This window comes from Hordeum vulgare, chromosome 6H (assembly GCF_904849725.1).
Source record: "Hordeum vulgare subsp. vulgare chromosome 6H, MorexV3_pseudomolecules_assembly, whole genome shotgun sequence".
NCBI classification, from domain to species: Eukaryota; Viridiplantae; Streptophyta; class Magnoliopsida; order Poales; family Poaceae; genus Hordeum; species Hordeum vulgare.
Window position 1 is genome coordinate 560,174,741 of NC_058523.1, and position 22,979 is coordinate 560,197,719.

The 22,979-nt window shown below is 47.5% G+C and overlaps 2 protein-coding genes across 2 annotated transcripts; both read right to left on the reverse strand.

Moving 5' to 3' along the window:
• Positions 1–4,375: 4,375 nt before the first annotated feature.
• On the reverse strand, positions 4,376–10,103 carry LOC123404135 (inactive leucine-rich repeat receptor-like serine/threonine-protein kinase At1g60630). Its single transcript, XM_045098059.1, has 2 exons — positions 8,219–10,103; positions 4,376–5,381 (listed from the first exon to the last, which is right to left on the reverse strand). The coding sequence occupies exons 1-2, from the start codon at positions 9,612–9,614 to the stop codon at positions 4,723–4,725; spliced, it is 2,055 nt and encodes a 684-aa protein (XP_044953994.1). The 5' UTR covers positions 9,615–10,103; the 3' UTR covers positions 4,376–4,722.
• A 10,243-nt stretch (positions 10,104–20,346) lies between these two features.
• LOC123403501 lies at positions 20,347–22,648 on the reverse strand. Its single transcript, XM_045097430.1, has 2 exons — positions 22,435–22,648; positions 20,347–21,771 (listed from the first exon to the last, which is right to left on the reverse strand). The coding sequence occupies exons 1-2, from the start codon at positions 22,578–22,580 to the stop codon at positions 20,574–20,576; spliced, it is 1,344 nt and encodes a 447-aa protein (XP_044953365.1). The 5' UTR covers positions 22,581–22,648; the 3' UTR covers positions 20,347–20,573.
• Between the last annotated feature and the right edge of the window lie 331 nt (positions 22,649–22,979).

Genomic DNA, 22,979 nt, shown 5'->3' on the forward strand with positions numbered 1-22,979 from the left:
GCACTATTTCTAGCAACTTGAGAGCAAGCAAACAACACATAAACATGCATTACTATTGCAACCAAAAATACCAGGGGCTAAACAAAACATCCAAGATCAACTCTCTAGTTGACAACTCCGTCAAACGACGCACGGAATAAATCCTACAATTAAACAAAAGGGCAACATGACAAAATATCTCGCGAACTAATTTCCTCAAAAACTAAAACTAATTGCACAGAAAAATCCAATGGGTTTTTCTACCCCGGAAACATATAAAATAAGTGGGATTGCAACACAAAATAAAGCCACAAATGACCGCTCTAAAATACATGGATAAATAGTCCCTAAAACATAGGCATTTAATCTAAGGCATACGGGCAACCCGGTCTTGCACGAAAAATAAATACGAGTCGAAACCTATTAGTACAGCACGCTTATCTAGGCAAACAGCACGCTAAACGACGTCAAACAAAAGTGCAAGTTATAAAATCGGATTCTACGCGAAAAGTTACACAAGATACATATGCTACTCGTCGCGATCCGATATACGGTTTAGGAACTACGGTCATTTTAAAACCTAGCAATTTTTCTGGAACTAATAAATCTTTGGAAAATCCTAAAATATGCTAACGGGCCTAATTCGTTCATGGGCCTAACAGAGCAAGCGCTAAATTAAAAAAAACGCACTGGGCGGGGTTAACGGGGCCGGCGCTCACCTGAGGCCACTTGGGCCGGCGGTGGAGAGGCGGCCCGGGTCGAGGCTGCTGGAGAGGCCGAGATGGCCTAGGGCGCAGTTGGGCCGAGCGGGAGGCCGGGGCTGCTGGAGGCGCGTAGGTGGGCCGGCTCGGGGCCCAGCCGAGTGCCACGCGCGGTGTGGGAGCGGGGCGGGGACGGGATCGAGCAGCTCCGCTCGATCTGGCGGGCGGCGGCTGTCCCAGGTGGCGGCCGAGCGAGGAAGCGGCTAGAGCGCAAGGGAGAAGACCAGGACGGGCCGGCGACTGGCCAGATCCAGCTCCTCCGGTAGGGGCGGCGCGGGAGCTGCCCGGCTTGGATCCGGCGGGGCAACGAACGGCGAGGAACGGGGCTCCCGGGAGGAGGACGGCCATGGCGGCGGCTGGAGTTGCAGGCCAGGGCGGCGAGGCTGGTCGGTAGCGGCGGCTGCTGGCCGGAGGCGGGGCACGGCTCCGGGGCGAGGCGGGGCTCCAGCCCGGCGGCGAGCGGGAGGACTCCGGCGAGGGCTGGCTCGGGCAGGAGGAGCAGCTCGGGAGGAGCGGGGCGGCTCGGATCTGGGCCCAGGCGGGCCTGGATCGGGCCTGGCGGGCCGGCGACGCTGGGGGAACGAGAGAAAGCAGGTGGAGGCTGACTAGGGTTTCGGGGGGCACGGATTTCGAGGCAGAGAGGGGGTTTGCTTAAATTTTAGGAGGGGGTCTATTTATAGACATATGGGGGGGCTAGATTAGCCGGAATTTCGTTCCGGATCCAACCGTGCGGTCGGATTCGGACGATTCCGAACGCGGGAATGGTTACGCGGCCGTGTAGAGGGGATAACCGGAGACGAGAGGGAGAACGGGCGACGCGGCACGAATTTTAAAACACCGACAGACGTCCGACGGTAGCCCGAATACGGTGCCGCTACGGTCGACCGTTCGGGTACCAGACGAACTCCGATCGCGACGAATTTCGATAGACGGCCTAGCTATAACTAATCACGGCCACATGCCGAGTTTCACCTCGATCCGAGAAAGTTTAACGCACACTTTTAAAACAGGGTTTCGACGGAGCCGCGGGCGCGTGCGTGTGCGGTCAGGCTCGGAACGAACAACGACGAACGTGAAGAGAAGCGACAACTAATAACAGATGCAAGTTTTGAAAACTGGCGGCAACGGAGATGCCGATGCAATGCAGATGATGCGCATGATGCGATGATGATGCGACAAAAGAAAATAGACACACGACGAAAACGGAAAGAGAGGGGAATCTTCTGGAACGTCGGCATCGGGCTGTCACACGTCGGTGAGGTGAGGAGACTTTTCGCGGCGGCGTAGGGATAGGGTTTCGACCAGCATCCAGCGGTCGAACACGCAGATATAACGGTCGAGCGCTCGCGTTTACGCGTCACCGCAAAAGTGTTACGGATCGGGCCGCGTTTACAGTATCTGCTCTGGCAGGAAAAACAGCCCAAACCCGTATAGTCGCCGAATTTTACAGTTCTGACGATTATACCGGGTCTGCTAGAGATGCTCTGAGAGAGTCAATTCACATGTTTATCACACTAGTATGCATGCACATGCATAAACAAAATGAGTTCACATGGCATCGTAGTAATATATTTTTTATCAAAAAATTTGGATGGCTACAAAATGTTATATCTCAAACTGTATATTCAAATGTGTGACATATTTGTGATCCAACACAGGTGTCATAATCTATAGTAAAAAAAAATATTCTGAATCTGGTTTTTAATTTAATGAGTTTTTTACCCTGCCATTTAAATGTGTCTGATGGCCAACAAAATGAAAACACGTATAACCCACCATCCAAAAACATGTCTCCGCCTAAAATTCAACGTTCACATAATGATTGTATCATAATGGTTAACTAAATATATTTTAAAAATCAAAACTAAGCATCTTGAAGGTCCATCTTTTGAAGCAATGAAGTTCCGTCTATGGATGCGTTCGTTCAATGGATGGATCTTGCTGTCAATGCGGCCTTGCGCCACTGGTGAGGGAACGGCGACCGCGCCACCGCGGCGAGGCACGCCGCCGACACCACATGCAAACCCAGCGCTGCCTTGCTCTAGATGCGGGGAAACGGCAAGCAGGCCGACCCTGTAAGGATCTGGATCAAGCCTCCGTAAAAAAAAAACAGTAACTCTTGATTTAGACCATTTTGTTCGTACATAATATATACTTCCTCCGTTCCTAAATACTTGTACAAGTTTTTTTAGAGATTTTATTAAAGAAGTACATACGGATGTATATAGACATATTTTAGAGTATAGATTTATTAATTTTACTTCGTATGTAGTCATCTAATGAAATATCTTAAAGACTTATATTTAAAAACGAAGGGAGTACATCTGAAATTGATCTTTAAATCTCCGTCCCGGTGAGTTTTGTTTTCCTTTTCACAGGCCCCGCATGCATGCTTACACACATGTGGGACTTTCTGTGTTGTGGGATCTACCATACCACCACTATTGCATGATGAATTATCACCGCTCCTATTGTCCTGCTACGACTCCACTTCATGTGGGGCTTGCATGCAGCATGAATTACTACTGATAAGGTTGTTGCGCCATGAATGTGCTATTCATAAACTAGTAGCAAGTATGTGCTGGACCAAACAAACACCCTAGCCTAGGCCAGGCACCACGTACACAAGCTTTTATTTACACCTGTATGTACGTATAGGTGAAGCACAAGCATGCATGAGGCTTGAGCATACCAATGTGTCACATACGTAGCACCAACAAGCCGGCTTTGGCTATGGAGTGAATGGCTAGCTATCCAACAAGAAAGAAAAGAAAAGATGGGTCGACTGCAACTGCTTGCCAAGAAAAAACATCTTTTCCCTTTCTCATTTTGTTGGTTGGTTCATGGGCACGGGCTGTATGTGTGTGCATGCACTTCAATGTCGATATGAATGAATGAATGCTCGTAGCTAGTAATAGATGCCTCCATGCATATCCAACGTAAAGTAATATTTTAAATGCTCTTATATTAGTTTATAGAGGGAGTACTATACAAATTATGTTGGGTTTCCCCGGTTTCTCAAAGATGATAATACAAGTAGGATGTGCACATAAGTATACGTGCGAATGCGTGCGTCTGCGTTCGTATTGTCTCAATTGTACTTGTGTTTAAAAAAAACCAGTGTGCACCTCCCACGCCGCCATGCATCAAGGTCAGGATGGAAAGCCAATCCTCCTCGCTGGTGGTAGACGAGCACATTCGCCGCCTTAAGATCAGACACGAACATCGTCTAGTCTCACTCACACGCCATCCTCGTTCTCGTTCCCGAAACTAGATCTTTTAATGCTTATGCATCCAATTTGCGTTTTTTTTTTCAGTGAGTGTTCATTTATAAAGATGAGTGTATGTATATATGTGAGTGAGTGTATTGGTCCCTGTTGTCTCAACTGTGCTGTGTTTTAGAAAAGAAAAAAATCGACTGTTTTGTCAACGGTGTTGGCATGTAGACGAGTAGAGGAGGATTTTGCATTTTTCTATCTACTTCCTGTTAAACATGCGATACTCCTATACCGGTTGAGATATGTCTCGGCTGACATAGAGATTGAGATAGAATAGGTTGTTTAGATATAAGATATTGTTTGTAACTTAAACATCTATCTCTATCTCTAGTCTTTCTTTATCTTCAAGATGTAATCTCAACAATGTAAGCTATCGCGCCCCCTTCTATATAATATAAACACGCAGCCGTCGCCCTGGAAGGGTACGATTTCGACACTTCCATGGCTCAATCTGATGACACAAACTACGTAGGAGTAATAACTAACTACATGACGATCGATGGTGCATTTCGAATTCAAAGCTAGCGATCTACAAATCCAACAATTGATCAAACCAACCAAACCAAATAAACTCCTACTAGTATCTAGCTAGCCGGAGATCGAGACGATCTCATCCGAATCATCCATCAATGTATGTATCCAGCTCGATCCATCCTCCGATCGACCAAACTGAAGACGCTAACCAGACCATTCTTATCACTTTATCAGTCCGTCGGCGCGCCGACGACGACGGCGTCGGACCAGCGCGCGGGCGAGCGGTCGCTGCTGTTGGACGAGGACATGGCCTCGGCGCGCGCCTCCCGCACCATCCGCAGCGCCTCGGCCGTGGCCGGCCGCGCGCCGGGGTCCACGGCCACGCACGCCGCCGCCACGCCCACCAGCGCGCCCAGCTTCTCCTCCGCCGTGCCAGCGGCGCCGGACGCGGCCGACTCGCCGCCCGACTCCGTGGACATCTCCTCCTCGCGCGCGGCGCGCACCCAGGCCGTCACGTCCTCGGCGCCCGTGCGCGGCTCGAGGAGGTCCGGGAAGGGCGCCCGGCCCGTGAGCAGCTCGAGCAGCAGCACGCCGAAGCTGTAGACGTCGGACGCGGCCGTGAAGAGCATGGACGAGGAGCGGGTCTCTGGCGCGCGGTAGAGGAGGGAGGCGGAGGAGGCGTCGGCGCCGGCGGCGTGGAGGGCGGGGACGAGGCCGTAGTCGGTGAGGCAGGACTCGAAGTCGGGGCCGAGGAGGACGTTGGAAGGCTTGAGGTTGCCGTGCACGATGGCTGAGGAGTGGAGGTGGAGCAGGCCGGCGGCGATGTCCTCGGCGATCTTCATGCAGGACGTCCAGTGCAGCGGCTTGCCCTTGCTCGACGGCCGAGACCCTGCATTTCCAACCATTATACCACACTTTAACTCGCAAAACATGCATGATCCACATCTTTTCCTTTGTTTTAACATTTAACATTTGATATTCCATCCAGACAGTATACAATTACTGCTTGCAGATCAAAAAGGACCGCTCTGTATGCAACAATTACTATATAGTGATTGTTAGTAACAACTAACAAGGACCACTGTGACTCTGTATGCAACAATTACTATAGTGTAGTGGTGATTAACAAGGACCACTGTGACTCAGGCTGCTACGGCCTTGATCCAAATCTGCGTAGGACAGCATGTGCCGTTGTATCTATGCGTTTGTCCCTAGCTTTGTGAAGAGAAAACATGGTGGAACGCGCAGTGAAGAAACAAATTATGCAGGCACGTACGGTAGAGTCTATCTACTGGAGGTGTTTTTGGATTCAGGACATGCTGGCATTTGACTCTATGCCTTGCCCAAATTCGGGAACAAGATTTGGACGGTGCGTGCGTGGCGTGGAAAAGGACAATGCATGTGCATTATTTTGATTCTGGCCAGATCGTCATTACTGCTAGTAGCATGTGAAAGAAAGAAAGAAAGAAAGGAAATCACCATCAGTATGTCTGAAGAATTTGATTCTTGGAGAGGTGTGCTTGCAGTTGCCCATCATCGTCAACCAGGATACATGGGCATGCGTGGGTTTCTTCTATTATACTAGATACCACTCGCTTTTTTTTCTTGCAATAAAGCCACGCATAGCTAATATAACCCCTCAAACGTTCTGCCTAGCTATGGCCTTGATCCAGCAGGAGGCCACATGGGTGCCAAATGCCATGGGAACAGTACACATGTTGGAGCCATTCTCTTTTCTGAATTAAGAGCTAGACATACAAATAACACTAATAAGGACACACCAGGCGTGGAAGAGATGCAGGCATTGTCTGAATCTGATTACCGATCCAGCAGCTTGCGTCAACAAAAACAAAAAAGAAAGAAAAGAAATACTACTACGCTAGAGTATGCCTGAAAGAAAGAAAGAATTTACCCAGCAGGAGGCAGGCAGTAATTAACAACACTTACCATAGTGATTACCAGCAGGAGGGGCCTATCTATCTATCTATCTACTGCAGGTCTTGGATTCAGGCCAAGTTGGCATTTGACTGCCTGGCTTCTTAAAAAAGGCAGGTGTGCTTGGCTGCCGATCATTCATTCATGACGCATGGGTTTCTTTCTAGCGAGCGAGGACAAGAACAAAACAAAAGAAAAAGAAAAAGGGTCACTTTTTTCTTGCAAGAAACTAGCGCCATCTTGGTGACTCATACGGTTGCAACCTCCCCGGAAGCATGCTCGTGCCATGAAGCTTCTTCCTCGGTATTTCATTTCTTTGTTCAGTGAGATCTAGTACCTGTTTTTTGCTCATTTCTTATGTATTGATCTCGTCCAGTGACTCTTGTGGCTGGCTAGGTTTACGGGGAGCGTCTTCCTATCCTTTCATGGAATCTACAGCATGATTTACTGCTCCACTCGATGGTACCACTTTGCTATTAGCATGTATCTTGAATGAAGTAATGGCTGGCCTGGTACACATGTTTGAGCTTGAGCAGTTCCAGGGAGAGCAGAGCACTGAAGAAATCAGCCTAGTATCAATCTATCTACATCTTGTATGTCCCAAGATGTGGATCGATGCACTGACGAAACTGTAGGTAGCCGCGGACGCGCACTGCCTCTACTCTAATAATGCATTGGATTCAATTCCAAATTCAGGACACGATGCTATGCTATGCTACTCAATCCGCCGGGCCTCCTATCGCTTCACTGCCTGCCCTAACTAATCAATATGGGTGCCTAATTTGTACAGGCCGCCTCAATGTCATGGACCCTCACCTTGCTACTATCACCAACTTGATCATTGCTACTATCACCAAGTCGGCAGAGCAGCTTGTGAATGAATGAATGAATGAATGAATAAAAGGAATACTACTAGCAAACCTGTTCCTATTTTGGAAACAGAGGTGCTGTACCATAGTAGCATGCCTGAATAATATAGCCAGATTCTACTTCTTCTCCCACCTCTAGGTCCTCTTTGGATTCCTGGGTTTTCAGAACGAGGGAATAGGGAAAATGTACGTAGGATTTAAGTGGCATGTACAGGGTTACACTTGGATCCATAGAGTGGATGATCCCGCCGGAAAAACAAAGAGAATTGAAAAAGGAGGTTGATCTGATCTAGAATCGACCATATTCATTGCTCCTGCTTGCATGAATTACTTACTGCCACTCCTTGACTTGATGTCAGGTTGGACTTGCAGCATGATTAAGAGTGAGTTAATAACAAAGCAGCTGACTACTCTCCACCATGGAATGAATCCATTCACATGGCTAATGGCTTGACACCACTCCTAGGACACATGTCGAGCCATTCTTTCATAAATAGATTATGCATAGAGCTGGGTTTTTTATGTACACTTGTGGTGAAGCACAAGCATGAGGCTTGCGCATGCCATTCTCGTCACGGAATGCAGCATGGCAACCAGAAGAGTCCAGACAGTGCCGCGTGCTTCAGTTACTGGCGCTGCATGCCATATCCATGCTCGCTTCAGCTACTAGTCTACAGTACCCAACAAGAAAGAAAAACAGAGAGAGATGGTTGGATGCTTTCCCCCGTGATTTGCTCCCTCAATGCCGTGACCGTGAGTGACAGCAAAAAAAACCATCTTTTTCCCTTCCCGTTCGATTGATTCCTTGGTTGGTTGGTTCATCCTTCATAACTTCTCACATGAATCACTACTTAAGCGGTGCAGATTAATTAACCGAGCATGGCAATGGCGACAATGGATTACGAGGAAGAAGAAGACTGACCGTGGACGAGGGAGAAGAGGCTGCCGTTGGGGTAGTAGTCGTACACCAGCAGCCGCTCCTCCTTGGCCTGGAAGTATGCCCGCACCGCCACCACGTTCGGGTGCCGCACCCGCCCCAGCTCCTCCGCCCGCCGCCCGAACTCCGCCGCACCGGCGCCCGCGTCGCCGCACCGCATCCGCTTCACCGTCACGATGAACCCCGTCTCCATCACCGCCTTGTACGTGCTCCCGGCCTCCCCGCGCCCCAGCGTCTCCGCCGACGCCCGCAGCAGCTCCTCCAGGCTGTACATCTCCGCCGCGCCACCGCAGAACACCAGCTTCCCGATCCCCTCCCGCTCCCACGAGAACTCACGCCCGCCCGCCACCGCCGCATTCATCGCCGCTCCGTTCGCCGAACGCTGCTGCTGCTGCTGCTGCTGCGCGTCCTCCTCGGCATGCTCTTCCGGCGTGCCCTTGTCCACGTCGCCGGCCACGCGCTTGTTGCGCCCGCGCCCGCGCCGGGACGCGGTGACCGCCGCCGCGACCAGGAGGGCCAGCACCACCGCCCCGGCCACCGTCGACCCGGCGATTATCGCGGCCTTCCTTCGCCGGCCGCTGCCGCCGCCGGATCCCCCGGGGGGAGGGAGCGGCGCGAACGCCGCGGTGGCGGGGGAGAGCGACATCGGCCCGGGGGCCGCCGCCGCAACGGCGCAGGGCACGGCGAGCGGTGCCCCGCAGAGCCCGGCATTGCGCGCGAACGCCGACGCGTTGAACCGCCTCGCGAGGACGCCGGGGATCCGCCCCGACAGCCGGTTGCCGGAGACGTCGAGCCCCCGGAGCGTGGTCTGCGGCAGCGAGGGCACGGGCCCCGTCAGCAGGTTCCCGTCGAGCAGCAGCGAGGTGAGCCTCGGCACGCGCGCGAGCTCCCGCGGGATCCGGCCGGAGAGGCGGTTGTCGGAGAGGACGAGCACCGTGGCGCGGTGCAGCAGCGCGAGGCTGGCGGGGACGGGCCCGGAGAGCCGGTTGCCGGACAGGTAGAGCAGCTTGAGGTTGGGGAGCGCCGCGGCGAGCCCGTCGGGGACGGGGCCGGAGAGCGCGTTGGCCTTGAGGCTGAGCACGCGGAGCTCGGCGAGCGGGGAGAGGAGGGCGGCGGTGAGGGGGCCCGTGAGGTTGAGGTTCTCGAGGACCAGCTTGGTGACGCGGCCGGCGGGGTCGCACTGGCGCACGCCCGGCCAGGCGGTGCAGAGCGTGGAGGCCGTGGACGCGTGCCATGGGAGGCGGTTGGAGCTGTCCAGGGCGGATTTTAGGGCCAGCAGCGCGTCGGCGTCGGTGGCGGCGGCGGTGGCGAGGTGGTAGAGCAGGAGCGGGAGGAGGAGGGGCAGGAGGTGGCGCGGCGATAGGGGTCCGGGGGGCTTCATGGTTGGTTGTGTGGGCAGTGCTCGGTGGAGGAGGAAGGGGAGGTCAGCAATGCCTGGTGGGCGGCATTAATGGGGGAGCAGTGAGGGGAGGGGAGGGGAGGTAGCTGTAAAGGAAAGAGGTGAGAGGACAAGGCAGAGCTGCTGCCGCTGCTGCTTAACTAAATGCGTCAGGCAGGCATTGTCCTCGCGCTCGGTCGTGGGCGTGGGCCGGCCGGCGACGGACGGCGAGGGCGAGAGGAGGAAGAAGAGCACTAGTGGAAGGTGGATGCTGGAGTGATTAGTAGCAGCAGCGGTAGAAAAGAAAACAGTAGCCCACATGCTGCCATGCCATGCACAAGAGAATGCAGAGGTGGATGATTAACTTTGCGACCTGGAGTGAAGCAGCAGAGTGATTATCCCCACCAACCAACCCACCCAACATTAGCGAGTGTGAGTCGGTCAATGGAGTGTCTCCTGACCTCGGGGCTGTGGAAAGCCTGACGGACGCCCATTTTAGAGCAAGTACAATAAGGTACAGTCAGCAGGCTGTAAGGATTAAAATACTATATTTTTGCTGAGTTGGATGAGAGAGAAGAGGAGAGAGAAGGGAAGCGGGCTCTTCGTGAAGAGCCGGCTCTAGCACGTGCTCCTAGGTGCTTTGTGAGAATGAAAGGTAGGCCATATATGATAAAAGTAGTACTCTTTTACAGCTAACTATTGTACAAGCCAGCTATAAGATGAGCTATAAAGATGCTTATAGCCAGCAGTTGGCTATACTATTAACCATGCTCTTACTGTTACTAACAGTATAGTATAATTGCTGACAGTAATAATCCCCTTCCTTCCTTCCTTCTTTGCTGCATGCAGTGCAGAGCGGCAGGCAGGAATCTCCTCTTTTATTATGGATGCCTGGTGCTCGCGTGCCAAGCCATGGCAGTGCAGTTGACCGTGATCCTCTTTCCTGCTGCAGCCAAGCCAAGTGTTGGTTCATGGTTCATCCATCCATACCACGCTTAATCTCGTTTCTAACATTATACTAGTAGTAAGTAAGTAAGTAAGTAGTGACGGGAGAGATGCTTGCTTGCTTTGCCTTGATCAAATCAAATCAAACAATGAAGGAATGCAATTCGTACCCGCCCTATATCCAAATCTAAATCCAAATCCAAATCCAAATCTACGTAGCGCAGTTCCTTCCATTCCATCATGTGTGTGTGCCCGTGACCGTCTGGGTGTGGGTGTGAGGTCCATTGAATGCTGGCACGTGCACTGCAATCCTCTGCTCCCATGCCTCAGTTTTTTTATATATAGCAGATTCAAAAGAAGGAGGAGGAGGAGGAAGAAGAAGGCCAAACCGGCGGGCTGGCCCGTTAGCACGCACTCAACACACGGCACCGGCTAAATGGCAAGGTAGGCCATTCGCCGAAGAGCGCTAGGCGGGCGAACCGACTCGAACTCGCAATATTTAAGTACACATATATGCTGAACAATATTTAAATGCACATTCAACATATTTTTCAAAATATATCTTGAACAAAAGAAGCAAAGGCAGAGCGACCATGGCCCGGCCCAAACTGTGGCGTCGGGTGGCCACGCTTCAGCGAAGCCACATCCTTTCAACGCCCGAGGGCGTCAGATAGGATTTTTCAGCTGTCACAGACTAAAAGGCTTAGCATACCGAGAATATGCAGCCCAGCCGTGCCTACTGGCGGTCCGATTAACCAAGGGCTCGTGCCTAGGCTAACAGGCGCACCACGCGGGGCGGTATAGCATAACCCGTTTACTAACCGTAACCTCATGTATGTATCGGTTCATGCCAAGCACGATTAACGTGTATCGTGCCTTGTCGGGCTGGCCCGTTTGGCCACCTCTAAAGAAGGACACTCAGTTATTATTTTCCCATTTTGCCATCAAGTTTCTCCACAGGCTCCTCCGGCCGCAGGAACTACAGGTGGCCACAAATTCAGGAAAATCCTATTTGCGCTCTCTGCGGCGAATAATCGGGGTTTCGCACAGGGAAGCCGAGATTTAGGTCGGGCCACTTATAGTACAGCCAACGGCCGGGCTTTTTTCTGTTTTTAGTCCGTTTTATCGGAAATTTTCCTGTTTTGTATTTTGTTTTCCTCTAATATATATTTTATTTTTGTCAAGTTTATTTTGTAACAAATATTAACAGTTTCAAATTTTGTTCCTTTTTCTAAAATATTTTCAATTTGTTCACAATTCTAAAAATGTTCATGATTTCAAAATTTGTTCACAATTCAAAAAATGTTTACAGTTTCAAAAATTAGTTCAAAATTCAAAAAATATTCACAATTTTATAATTTGGATAACAAATTTTAATTTTATTCATGTTTCAAAATATTTCCACAATTCAAAGAAAAAGCATGGTTTTAAAACTTATTCACAATTCAAAAAAGGTTAATAACAATATAATTTTGTTAATGAATTCGAAATTAGTTCATGTTTCCAAATTTGTTCATGATTCAAAAAATGTTCACAATTTTATAATTTTATGCATGAACTTGAAATTTGTTCCTGTTTCAAAATTTGTTCAAAATTTGGAAAATATTCGTGGTTTCAAAATTTGTTTGCAGATTCGAAAAATATTCACAATTTTATATGTTCACAAACAAATTTGAAATTTGTTCATGTTTCAAAATTTGTTCACAATTCAAAAAATGTTTAAGGTTTTAAAACATTGTTCATAGTTTGAGAAATGTTAACAGTTTTATAATTTTGTTCACGAATTTGAAATTTGTTCACGTTTCAAAAAAATTCCACAATTTGAAAAATGTGTGTGACTTGAAAATTTGTTCACAATTTGATAGTTTTGTTCACGATTAGAAAAATGGTCTTGATTTGAAAAGCATTCAAAGTTTTGAAAAGTGGTTGTGTTTTCATAAAATGTTCGCATTTTTTCAAAAATTGTTCGGGGATTTGAAAGTATATTCCTTTTTACAATAATTGTTTGGAATGTTTTCGTTAAAAAATTCATAATTTTTCAAAAATGTTCGGAATTCCAAAAAATAAATCAGAAATTCAAATAAAATCATGTTTTCCAAGTAAATTATATAATTTAAAGTTTTATTTGGTTATTAAAAATGAAAAACATGAATAAAATCATTTTTTCAAAAAAACAGGATTTCACAAACTGTTCATGATTTAAATTACTGTTCATGTTATGATATTTTTTCGTACAGAATGTTTTCTGTTTCTAAATTTATTTATGTTTTCTAAAAAATGTTCGCACTTTTCAAAAGGTGTTCGCATTTTGAAAATAATGTTTGGGGCTTTTAAAATTGTTCTCGGTTTCTTTACATTTTTGAAATATGTTCAAAAATTGTAAAATTGGGTCAAGTTTAAAAGAAATATTTTACTTTTAAAAAATATGCATATTAAAAAATTCATAATTTCCAAAAATAAAAATATCAATATATGTGTGAATCTACCTCTACGACCTATTCTTAAAGGTACGTGTTAACCATTTGTCATCTGCAGCGTGAGCTCTAGTGGCTACCTGCATGCCAGTAGAAGTTTGAGATCTCGTGTTTGAGTCCCATAGTTACCTCTGTTTATCGGGATTTTTGCGCAGTGCTGCTTTTACCCAGGCGTAGGCCCCCCTGTGCGACGCGTACTTCATTTCCCGCAATATGCAGCATATAGGAGGTCCCATGTATTACGTCTAGCATTCAAGGTAGCATTGTTGGGCCGGTCTTATACTGTCGCATTTGCTTGACTGTTTTATATTGTTTTCTTTCAGTGGAGGAAGTGAGAGAAGGGAAAGGAAAAGAGAGAAGGGGTGGTGGTCTAGATGACGGAGAAGTTCGAGGGCATCATGGACAAGGAGGATACATGTGTCAAGCGCCATGACATCAGAAAGAAGAAGGCGGAGAGGTTTGATATCTTCAGAACACCGATAGAGAAGAAGACCAAAAGAAGACCGAGCTCGTGACCACTTCGAAGGAAACCAAAGTGTTGACCATTAAGATGAAAGAGTTGGATCTCGATACAGAGAAAATCATGCAAACCGTATGTGCATACAAAGATGGTGAAGCACTGGCAGCACAGATGGAGGAGCCAGCAACATAGTGATGAAAGAGGAGGAATGGACAAACGCTTTTAGGAGTGCAAAATTTGCACGGACTAACACTTTTGTGATTGGGCGCATGTAAAAAACTTATGAGCATCCATCCTTTTTTGGTTGTGAAGATTGCATACGATATGCACCACTGATTCAACTTCCAAGAGAAAATCCCATCGTTGCCCGATCCGGGCGACTCAAGGAAAACCCTACCCGCCGTCGCCCAGATCACACCCTCCGTCCAACCTCCACATCGCGGCCATCGGAGGGCCGGCCGACAAATCCGTGTCGAGCTCTGGGAAGGCGGCGGTGGTGCAATTTCCCTCCTTCCTCGCTCCAACCCCCCTTCCCCCCTCCCGCCCGCCTCCCTCAAGATCCGATATCCGGCGGCCTCCACCGACAGCGACGGTGGCCTTCACGCTAGCGGCGCTCGCAGACTTTGGTGGACCTTCACCGGCTGGCTGGGGACCTGTTTGTGATCTGGATGGGAACCTTCACCGGCTGGCTGAGGACCTGTTTGTGATCTGGATGGGAACCTTCACCGGCTGGCTGAGGACCTGTTTGTGATCTGGATGGGAACCTTCACTGGCTGGCTGGGGACCTGTTTGCGATCTGGATGGGAACCTTCACCGGCTGGCTGGGTTGCTCTTCCGTCGGCCTCCGTGACGGCCAGGAGTGCCTTGCTAGCTGGGAGGTTGGTTCCCGGGCTTCCGATCGATGGAGGGGCTCGGGCGGCGGTTCTTGGTCCTAGGGTTCCTCTTACGTCAAGACGAAGATCTGCCTGACGTCTTTCCTTCTGATTTGACCGGAGTGTCGGGTTTCAGAAGGCTCTGCTGGCGAATTCCCATGGGCGTGTTATGCCTGGAGACTGCTGGATCGGGTGGGATTCGGTCGTGCCCTTTAGTCCTTCGTTAAAGAGGGAGCGGCGCGAAGCTCTGCTATAGTTGCCATCAAGAGCTATGTTTTGCTCCATGGTGAAGTCAGAGGCGTAGAATATCATGAAAGTCGAGGTTGAACAACTGATAATGGTGATTGGAGCCTACCACGCTGAGGAACTTGCTTAGAGATTCGGGATTCGTAACAGTGGTATGTAAGTGGGGCCGACATCACATGTGAATGTTCAAGGTCTTACCTTTCAGGATGAAAATCCAAGGCCTGGTCCTAATTGATTGTGTCTGGCAATGATCTTGTTGACATCATTGTTTTTGAGAGCGGAGACTATCTTCATAGTGAAAACCAAGATCTACGATCGGGTGACGACAACATTTGTGCACTTTTTCTTCTTTGAGGCGTCGCTTTTGGAGAATTCTCCTGATCCATTAGTGATCAAAGGTGCATTGGTTACGTTCCTGCCAGATTGCCCAACAGGTGGGTAGCCTCATTTTCTTGGTTCCCTTCTTCCATTTGGGGGTTGTTTCCTCTTGCGATCTCACAACAATGATCGTGGTTGTTTGTTCCTGCCAATCATCCATGGGTTTGAGTAAGGCAAATCCCTCCCACTGGATCCAGATGGATCTGACATGGATTCGTCCGCACCCACGATGCCCAACGCAGCCACAACCTCGCCACAAACAGGTCGTCGCTGCCGCGCCGCCGGACCCCATGCTCGTCCGGCGCTCCTCTTGATCCCCTTGTCCCGCGCTAGCCGAGACGGAAAGGGTGGGGAGAAACCCCGCCGCCGCCCTGCCGGCCAGGCTTCGCCCGACGGCGCAGCGAATGGCGGCGAGGAGGGAAAGAAGTGGAGGAGGGCCGAGAACGTCGGCTAGCCCCCCCCCCCCCCCCCCCCCCCCCCGCGTTCGCCCGCGGGGGCAGCGCGAGGGCCCAGGGCTCTCACCAACGTACGTGAATAAGCTCTCTGGAGTTGTGCGAAAAATAACACAAGTATTTTATTAACATACCACGTCTTGGTTTTTAGGGTTTGAATCTCGGGTGTTGTTTTGATGGTGGTTGTATTACTGCTGCAAAGGCTGAAACTCTGTAGCAGAGCTTTTCTTTTTTAGCTTCTTCTTCTTGTTGTTTTTGTTATGTGCATCCGTTAATGTTATTAGGGTATTGCGTTGTAGCAGAGGTTGCGTGTAATTGATATATTCGCGATATTAATATATTTCCTTTATAAGAAAAATGCACCTCGTCAAATTGCTATTGATCAACACGTACATTGTATTCGGATGAGTCTGAACCTGGTTGAACATGATGTTGGATGACCGGCCTGCATCTATGTCCGCAAAGGACTCTACTCGACATGTGTACCAGGAGAAGTAGAGGCACCAGGGGGGAGCATGTGACATGGATTCATGGTGCAACTACTTTATCAATAATTCATGCTGCAAGTCCCACATGAAGTGAAGTGGTAGTATGAGTGTAGGACAATAGGAACAGTAACAATCCATAATGCAACAACAGTGGTGGTGGAGGCACCAGAGGACAGAAAGTTGATGTGGAAGCATGCTGGACTTGTGAAATGGGAAAAAAATTGGAAAAACAAACCACTCGTCCTGCGTTAATCGATTCCAAATTAAGGAGACTTTGTACAGGCTCATCGCATTGCGTTGTTAGTTGTAAAAATCTTGGTGTTACGTACGTACTCCTTGAGACTGGGGAGAAGAAGACAGTATGTTGCTCCCGCTAAGTTGTTGAGACATAGTTATGTTTCCTTTTCACAAACTGCTGGGTTTAATTGTGACAGTAGCATGCAATGATCAATTCGGACGATGTGTTGGTCCTTGTCCACGCGCTGAGCCTGAGATGAGATGAGGTGAGATGAGGTGAGGGTCCATGCATCAATGCATGCATGAATGATGGTGACGCGGCTTGTACAAATTAGGCACCCTGATTGATTATGATTAGTTAAGGCAGGCAGTCCAACGACAGCAGGTCAGGAGATGAGCTATCTGTCCTGCTTTACCTGCCCTAACCTGCCTGGGGTTTATAATTAGTGTTAGGTCTAGCTCTTAATTTTGGAGACGATCGAGAATGGCTCAAGCATATGTACCAGACTAGCATTGCCAGACATAGGTGGTCGTTACTCAGTCATGCGAAGCACAGGGATCTTATGGATATTGGGTGCAACCGATGGGAGATGACCGCACGGGTTATCTTCAACCGATTTGGATGACGTGCTAATAATAGACTAGATGTGTAGGCATCATAGTCTAAGTTTAGATACGCCGGATGTGGCATCTTTTTACTATTTCATTCATGTTTTCTTTTACACTTTCGGCTTTTTGAGCTATTTGGATCTAAGATACTATTCTATTTATATTTAATAATATGGCTGCATGCATTGATTGATGCAAAGGCCGGGGGCTCGCTTTCTCCTTATCAAAAAAAAATCTGCCTGGATCAAGACCCCAGTCATCTGCTTCTTATATATCTAGCCAACCCCTTTCTTCTGTGGTAGATACATGGATCATGGATGCAAACACTAGAGTCCCCGGCCGGGAGGAACATCAAGTGAAGTGGTATTATAAGCATCGGAGCAGCAGTAAATCATGCATGCAGACAGCCTATTGCCCGGTAGCTAGATTCCATGGGTCCGAGAAGGAAGATCAGTCGGCACAATGAAACCTTGCGCCACTGTAAACAAGAATGGCCCACATAGAGAAGGAGAGACCTGACGGTAGAAAATTTATCCACATTAACACGACCAACACCTACCGTCAAATATGCTGACGGTAACCTGTACAATCATATCGTCAAGGTGTCCGGCGACAGGTGCCAACCCGCATTGTTTTTTATGTTTATTTATTTATTTACGATAGGACGTGCAACCCTACCGCGAGGGTCCTTGACGGTAGGTTGTTATACATACATATATATACAATTACAATGGGGACAGATTTATTGACTGGTACCTGGTTGTTCATATACTCCCTCCGATTCAAAGTTTTTCTGAAGATTTCACTAAAAGCTACATACATGTGTATATAACATACTTTAAAATATAGGTTCACTCATTTTTCTTCGTGTGTAGTTCATAATAAAATCTTTAAAAAGTCTTATATTTAAAAACAGAGGAAGTATATCTCTACAGTTTAAGACATAAAGGGCAGCAATTAAACAAGCAAGATTTATTATGCACAAGAAATCATCTCAGGAAGCAACTAATCCATCATCCTAGTGCTACATGTGAGAAGCTGAACAAATACAACAACAACAACAACAAAATCATTAGTGCTACAGTATATGTAGATTGCACTCGCTTTTTTATCAACTCAGACTATTGGTTGCATTAACTAGCGCATGAATCTTAAAATGGTATCGAAGCTAAGGTCTCGAGTTCAAGTCATGGCTTTCGTAATTTATTAAAAATTGCTGCTAGCCCCCCTTTATGTCCACGCAGATGCCTCTTGAGTCATACGTGAGTTTCACGTGCCATTGCTCTTTTTCGGTTGCACGTGTTGACTTGTCTTTCCCGTCACTCTCTTCCGATTGCACGTGTTAATCTGTCTTTTCCGTCACAAACGTGAGAGGGGGTGTTACAATATATGTGGATTGCAATAGCCTTTTCCATCATTTCAAACTTTTGGTTGTGTTGGCTACTGTATGAAGCTTAACAACTAGTCCTTCCGTCCAAAATTCTTGTCTTTGGTTTGTTTAAAAATAGATGTATCTAAATAGTAAAATGTGACTAGATACATTCATATCTAGACAAATATAAGACAAGAATTTGAGACGGAGGGAGTAGTACTGTAGCACATGGCAGAAACACTCTTTGGTTTTACTCATTGAAACAGGGGAGGCCCTGAAAATGCATTGTGTCTTCCACCACAGAAAAAACACAAATGGCCAGGTGCACTTAGCCAAAGATTAAGCGAGACTAAGTATGTATTAATGGAGGAGTGTCCATCTTACAATACGCGGATGATACAATCATTTTTATGGAGCATGACATAGCCAAAGCTAGGAATATGAAACTTATACTGTGCCTGTTTGAACAACTCTCGGGGCTAAAGATTAATTTTAAAAAAAGTGAATTGTTCTGTTTTGGTAAAGCCAAGGAGGAACAAGAATCCTACAAACAATTATTCGGTTGCGAGATGGGATCGTTGCCATTTTCTTATTTGGGTATACCTATTCATCACAGAAAACTTACAAATAAAGAATGGAAAAGCATTGAGGATCGTTTTGAGAAAAGACTAAGTTGCTGGAAGAGCAAACTTATGTCATACGGGGGCCGGCTAGTGCTTATTAACTCAGTGTTAACAAGTTTACCAATGTTCCTCCTATCTTTTTTCGAGATACCTGTAGGGGTACGAAAAAGACTAGATTTTTACAGATCTAGATTTTTTTGGCAAAGTGATGAAAGTAAGAAGAAATATAGGCTTGCCAAATGGGACATGATGTGCAGGCCGAAGGATCAGGGAGGGTTAGGAATAGAAAACCTACAGGTGAAAAACATGTGCTTATTAAGCAAATGGATTTATAGACTTTCAGTGGAGACGGAAGGAATATGGGTGCAAATTTTGCGTAATAAATACCTACAAACCAAAACTCTGGCACAAGTGACTGTGAAACGCACGGATTCACCGTTTTGGAAAGGGTTAATGAAGATAAAACAATCCTTTTTCCGTATGGTGAAGTTTCACATAGGCGATGGTACCACGACCAGATTTTGGGAGGATACGTGGTTGGGAGATACACCACTATCTGCGCAGTATCCGGTATTATATAATATTGTACGGCGTAAACAGGATTATGTCGCTACAGTTATGCAGACAACCCCCCTGAATATTCATTTCAGGAGGTCACTGCTGGGAGAAAGATGGGATTATTGGTTACACTTGGTAAGAAGGCTTATGAATGTACAGCTATCTGACCAACCAGACAAAATTCACTGGAAGTTAACTACAAGTGGTAGTTTTACAGTGAAATCGATGTACACAAACACCATTAATACCGGAACAATTCCTACCTCTTCACATATTTGGAAAATTAAAGTACCACTAAAAATTAAGATTTTTATGTGGTTTATTCACAAAGGGGTCATACTCACGAAAGATAATTTGATTAAAAGAAGATGGGTGGGAAACCCTAGATGTTGCTTTTGTGATAATAATGAAACGATAAAACACCTCTTTCTCGATTGTCCATTGGCTAGACTTTTATGGCGCACTATTCATATAGCTTTTAATATTAATACTCCATTAAGTATGAACATGTTATTTGGGACATGGCTTAACGGAGTGCAAGACAATATAGCCAAGCAAATTAGGATTGGATCATGTGCTTTATTATGGGCTATTTGGAATAGCAGGAATGATATGATTTTTAACAATAATAGATTCAACAACTTCTTACAGGTCATATACAGAGCAACCTCCTTGATCCGTACGTGGTTGTTACTCACGCCTCCGGAGTTCAGGGATCGTTTGGCTATTGGGTGCAACCGGTGGGAGACGGCAGCGCGGGCTATCTTCAACCGATATGGATGGCTGCACACTAACAGGCTAGGTGTATAGGCATCTTAGTCTGAGCTTGATTTAGCCCATGTTGGCATGTATTTAGTTTTCTTTTTCGGTAGACTTCTGGCTGTTTATGTACCTTGCACTACGGTTCAACCTTTGCGATTAAATAAAATGGCTGCATGCATCATCATGATGCAGAGGCCGGGGGCTCATCCTCCTTTTCAAAAAAAAAAAAAAATGTATTAATGGCACGAGACACCAGCGATGGTTCGAGTAAATTAAGCTCACAGCACTGCACTAGTGCCGCCACCACAAACGTTCAAACTTACCAAGTTCAACAAACCAACCACAGAGGCCGGAGGGAGCACTCCTACGTAACAAATTTTCCAGACGCTAATGCCACCAAGAACGTCTCTCAAAGAGCCATGCAGCAAAGACCAATCTCTGCTTTCTCTCTGCATCTCAAAAGGGAAATTTCAGATGAAGCTGGTATCACTCAGCCAAGCTGTCGGAGTAGAACATGCTTGGGTACAACCACAGCGGCGAAACTGACGATCGCACTGCTTGTGTGCTTCCTACGACGGGTTCGATGGGTGGCGCGTCCTGCACGGGATCCGGCGTGCCACACAACCCAACGAGAGTCCAAGTTTGAGATTTAGAAGCAAAGTACTTGATGTTGCTCCTCCCTCCCCATAGTTCCGGCCTCATGCAAGAAAGTGGCGCGTTCTTTAATTCCGCCCCTATAAAAAGCGCCCAATTGTGCAGCTTCTCCACAACAATCCATACTGCAGGGTTGGTTGACATGTCGAGGCGGTGGAGCCTGTTAGCATTGTGCATGAGAAGCATGTCGCCGCAAACCACCAGCCGCCATCTTTCCGTCCATCCTTCCTCATCCAGCTCTTCACTCCAGTCCTGGATCTCGGTTGTTATCTCCTGCACACTAAGCTGAGGAGCCAGCTGCAGAGCGTAGATGCTCCCAAAGCCATCCGAGAGAAGGAACTGACCATTGAATTCCACAATCTGGTCTACTACAACCAGGTCAGGATACCGTAACTCAGACCAAGAGTTACTTCCAACATGCCAATCAAACAGGGAGGAGTCGGTACTGACAAGGAGATGCGAGTTGGGTGATGCAAGGGGGGCTGTTAGAATGCCACTAAACCAGAATTTCCAAGTTTTGGCACTGGATGGGAGCCGTGGAGTTGAAACCTCCACGCCGGTGAACACATCGACGATGTGACAATATCCATCGCAGTAGTAGATGAGATTACCACAGGAAGAGCCAATGCATACCATGTTCTCTAGAGTCCCTTGAGGAATCTGGCAGTGAAGGGCGGTGTTTAGGTTGGCTGGATCAACAACCTTACATGTGAGTAGCTCATGGAAACCGTCTGTAGAAGGAAGAAGAGGACCTTGTAGACGACGAACATGGGGCTGGATGAGGAGAGGTGGGAGTTTTGTACGGAACATAGATTTGGATGGGTATGAGGAGAAGGCACCACGCCATGAGGGACATGCTGCGGCGAAGCCAAGAAGGTCACGGAAGGAGCCAAGCCGAGCAACGATGGAGTGAAGCAAGCCATCTGGGAGGTCAGCCCAACCTTGGGGTCCGGAGAAAGCAGGGGGGCGGGGGGAGAGACGACAGACAGTCTGCTGAAGCTCTGCATGATGTGCTGCTGATGGCAAGCCTCTGCAAGCAATAAAAAATCTGTAAGCTGCTTAAAAAATAGGAGACGAATAGCGTGTTAATTACAACCATGGATAAGCAGATGCTATTCTGCAGATGAAATATGTGTGTCTATCTGTCAAAGGAAGTTGATGTGCACCAGGAATAAGAAGCATTCATGGAAAAACACCACACAAACAAACAAGAAGGTGTTGTAATTGCACTCGGGTGGGCAATGTCATGTTCAGATTCAGAATAAGCTTTTAGCACCCCCAGCACACGAATAAGCTTGCTGCAAAAAATGAGGTGCCTCCCTTGAGTTAAAATGAGTAGAATTAAAGATTTTGTGCGTGAAATCACTACATTCAGAAAATAAGAAAGGATTGTAGTCTTTATGTTGGACTAACAGCATTGGAACAACAGGGGCAGCTACAGCCCCCTATAACCGATATGGCGCTTTTCGATGCATTGAAATGTTATTCAGAAGTTTCGGAATGCTTTCTTGCTTTTCCTTGTTCCGTTTCAGTTCAGGGGAGGTCAAATTTGGTCCTGAGTCGAAATGCTTGGCTGCACTGCACAGGTCAATCCACTAGATCTACTCTAATTCCGGCATCAGGTAGGTAGCCATCAAGAAGCAAGCGAATCATGGAAAGAAAAAATGAAACAAAAAAGATAGGTGGAACTAGCCTCGTGGTTGTGGAAGGAGGACGGCTGTCGCGGGCGCCTTCTTCTCCGACGGGAAGGGCGCATGTTTGCGCGGGCTCTTCTTCTTCCTCCTCCAGGCTAGATGCCTTTGGGGAGGCAGTGATGCAGCAGTGCAGAGTCCATTTCATTCTTCTCTGCCGGCTGCTGTCCCCGGCGGCGGCGGTGATTTGATGCTATCTTGGACCTGATTGCGTTTTCAGTTCTCGCTTAGGGGTCCTTTATGCAAACTTTATGGACTGGCTTGTTATTTCCTTTTTATTTTGTGTCGTCCTATGAGGTTTGTATTTTTATTTTTTAAATGTTGGCAGGAGAGCTACCGAATCCATTGATTAGAGAAGGGTATTACAAGAAAAAACCCAAAGTAGGAATGCATCATACTGATCTATATCTAGGATAGATGAGTAGCGCGGGATATCTTCAACCGGTTTGGATGGTAGTCCACTAATAGGATAGATGAGTAGACATCTAAGCCTATTTTGCCGGTTGTGGAACTTTTGATCTTATTTTAGATCATTCGTTTACTTTAT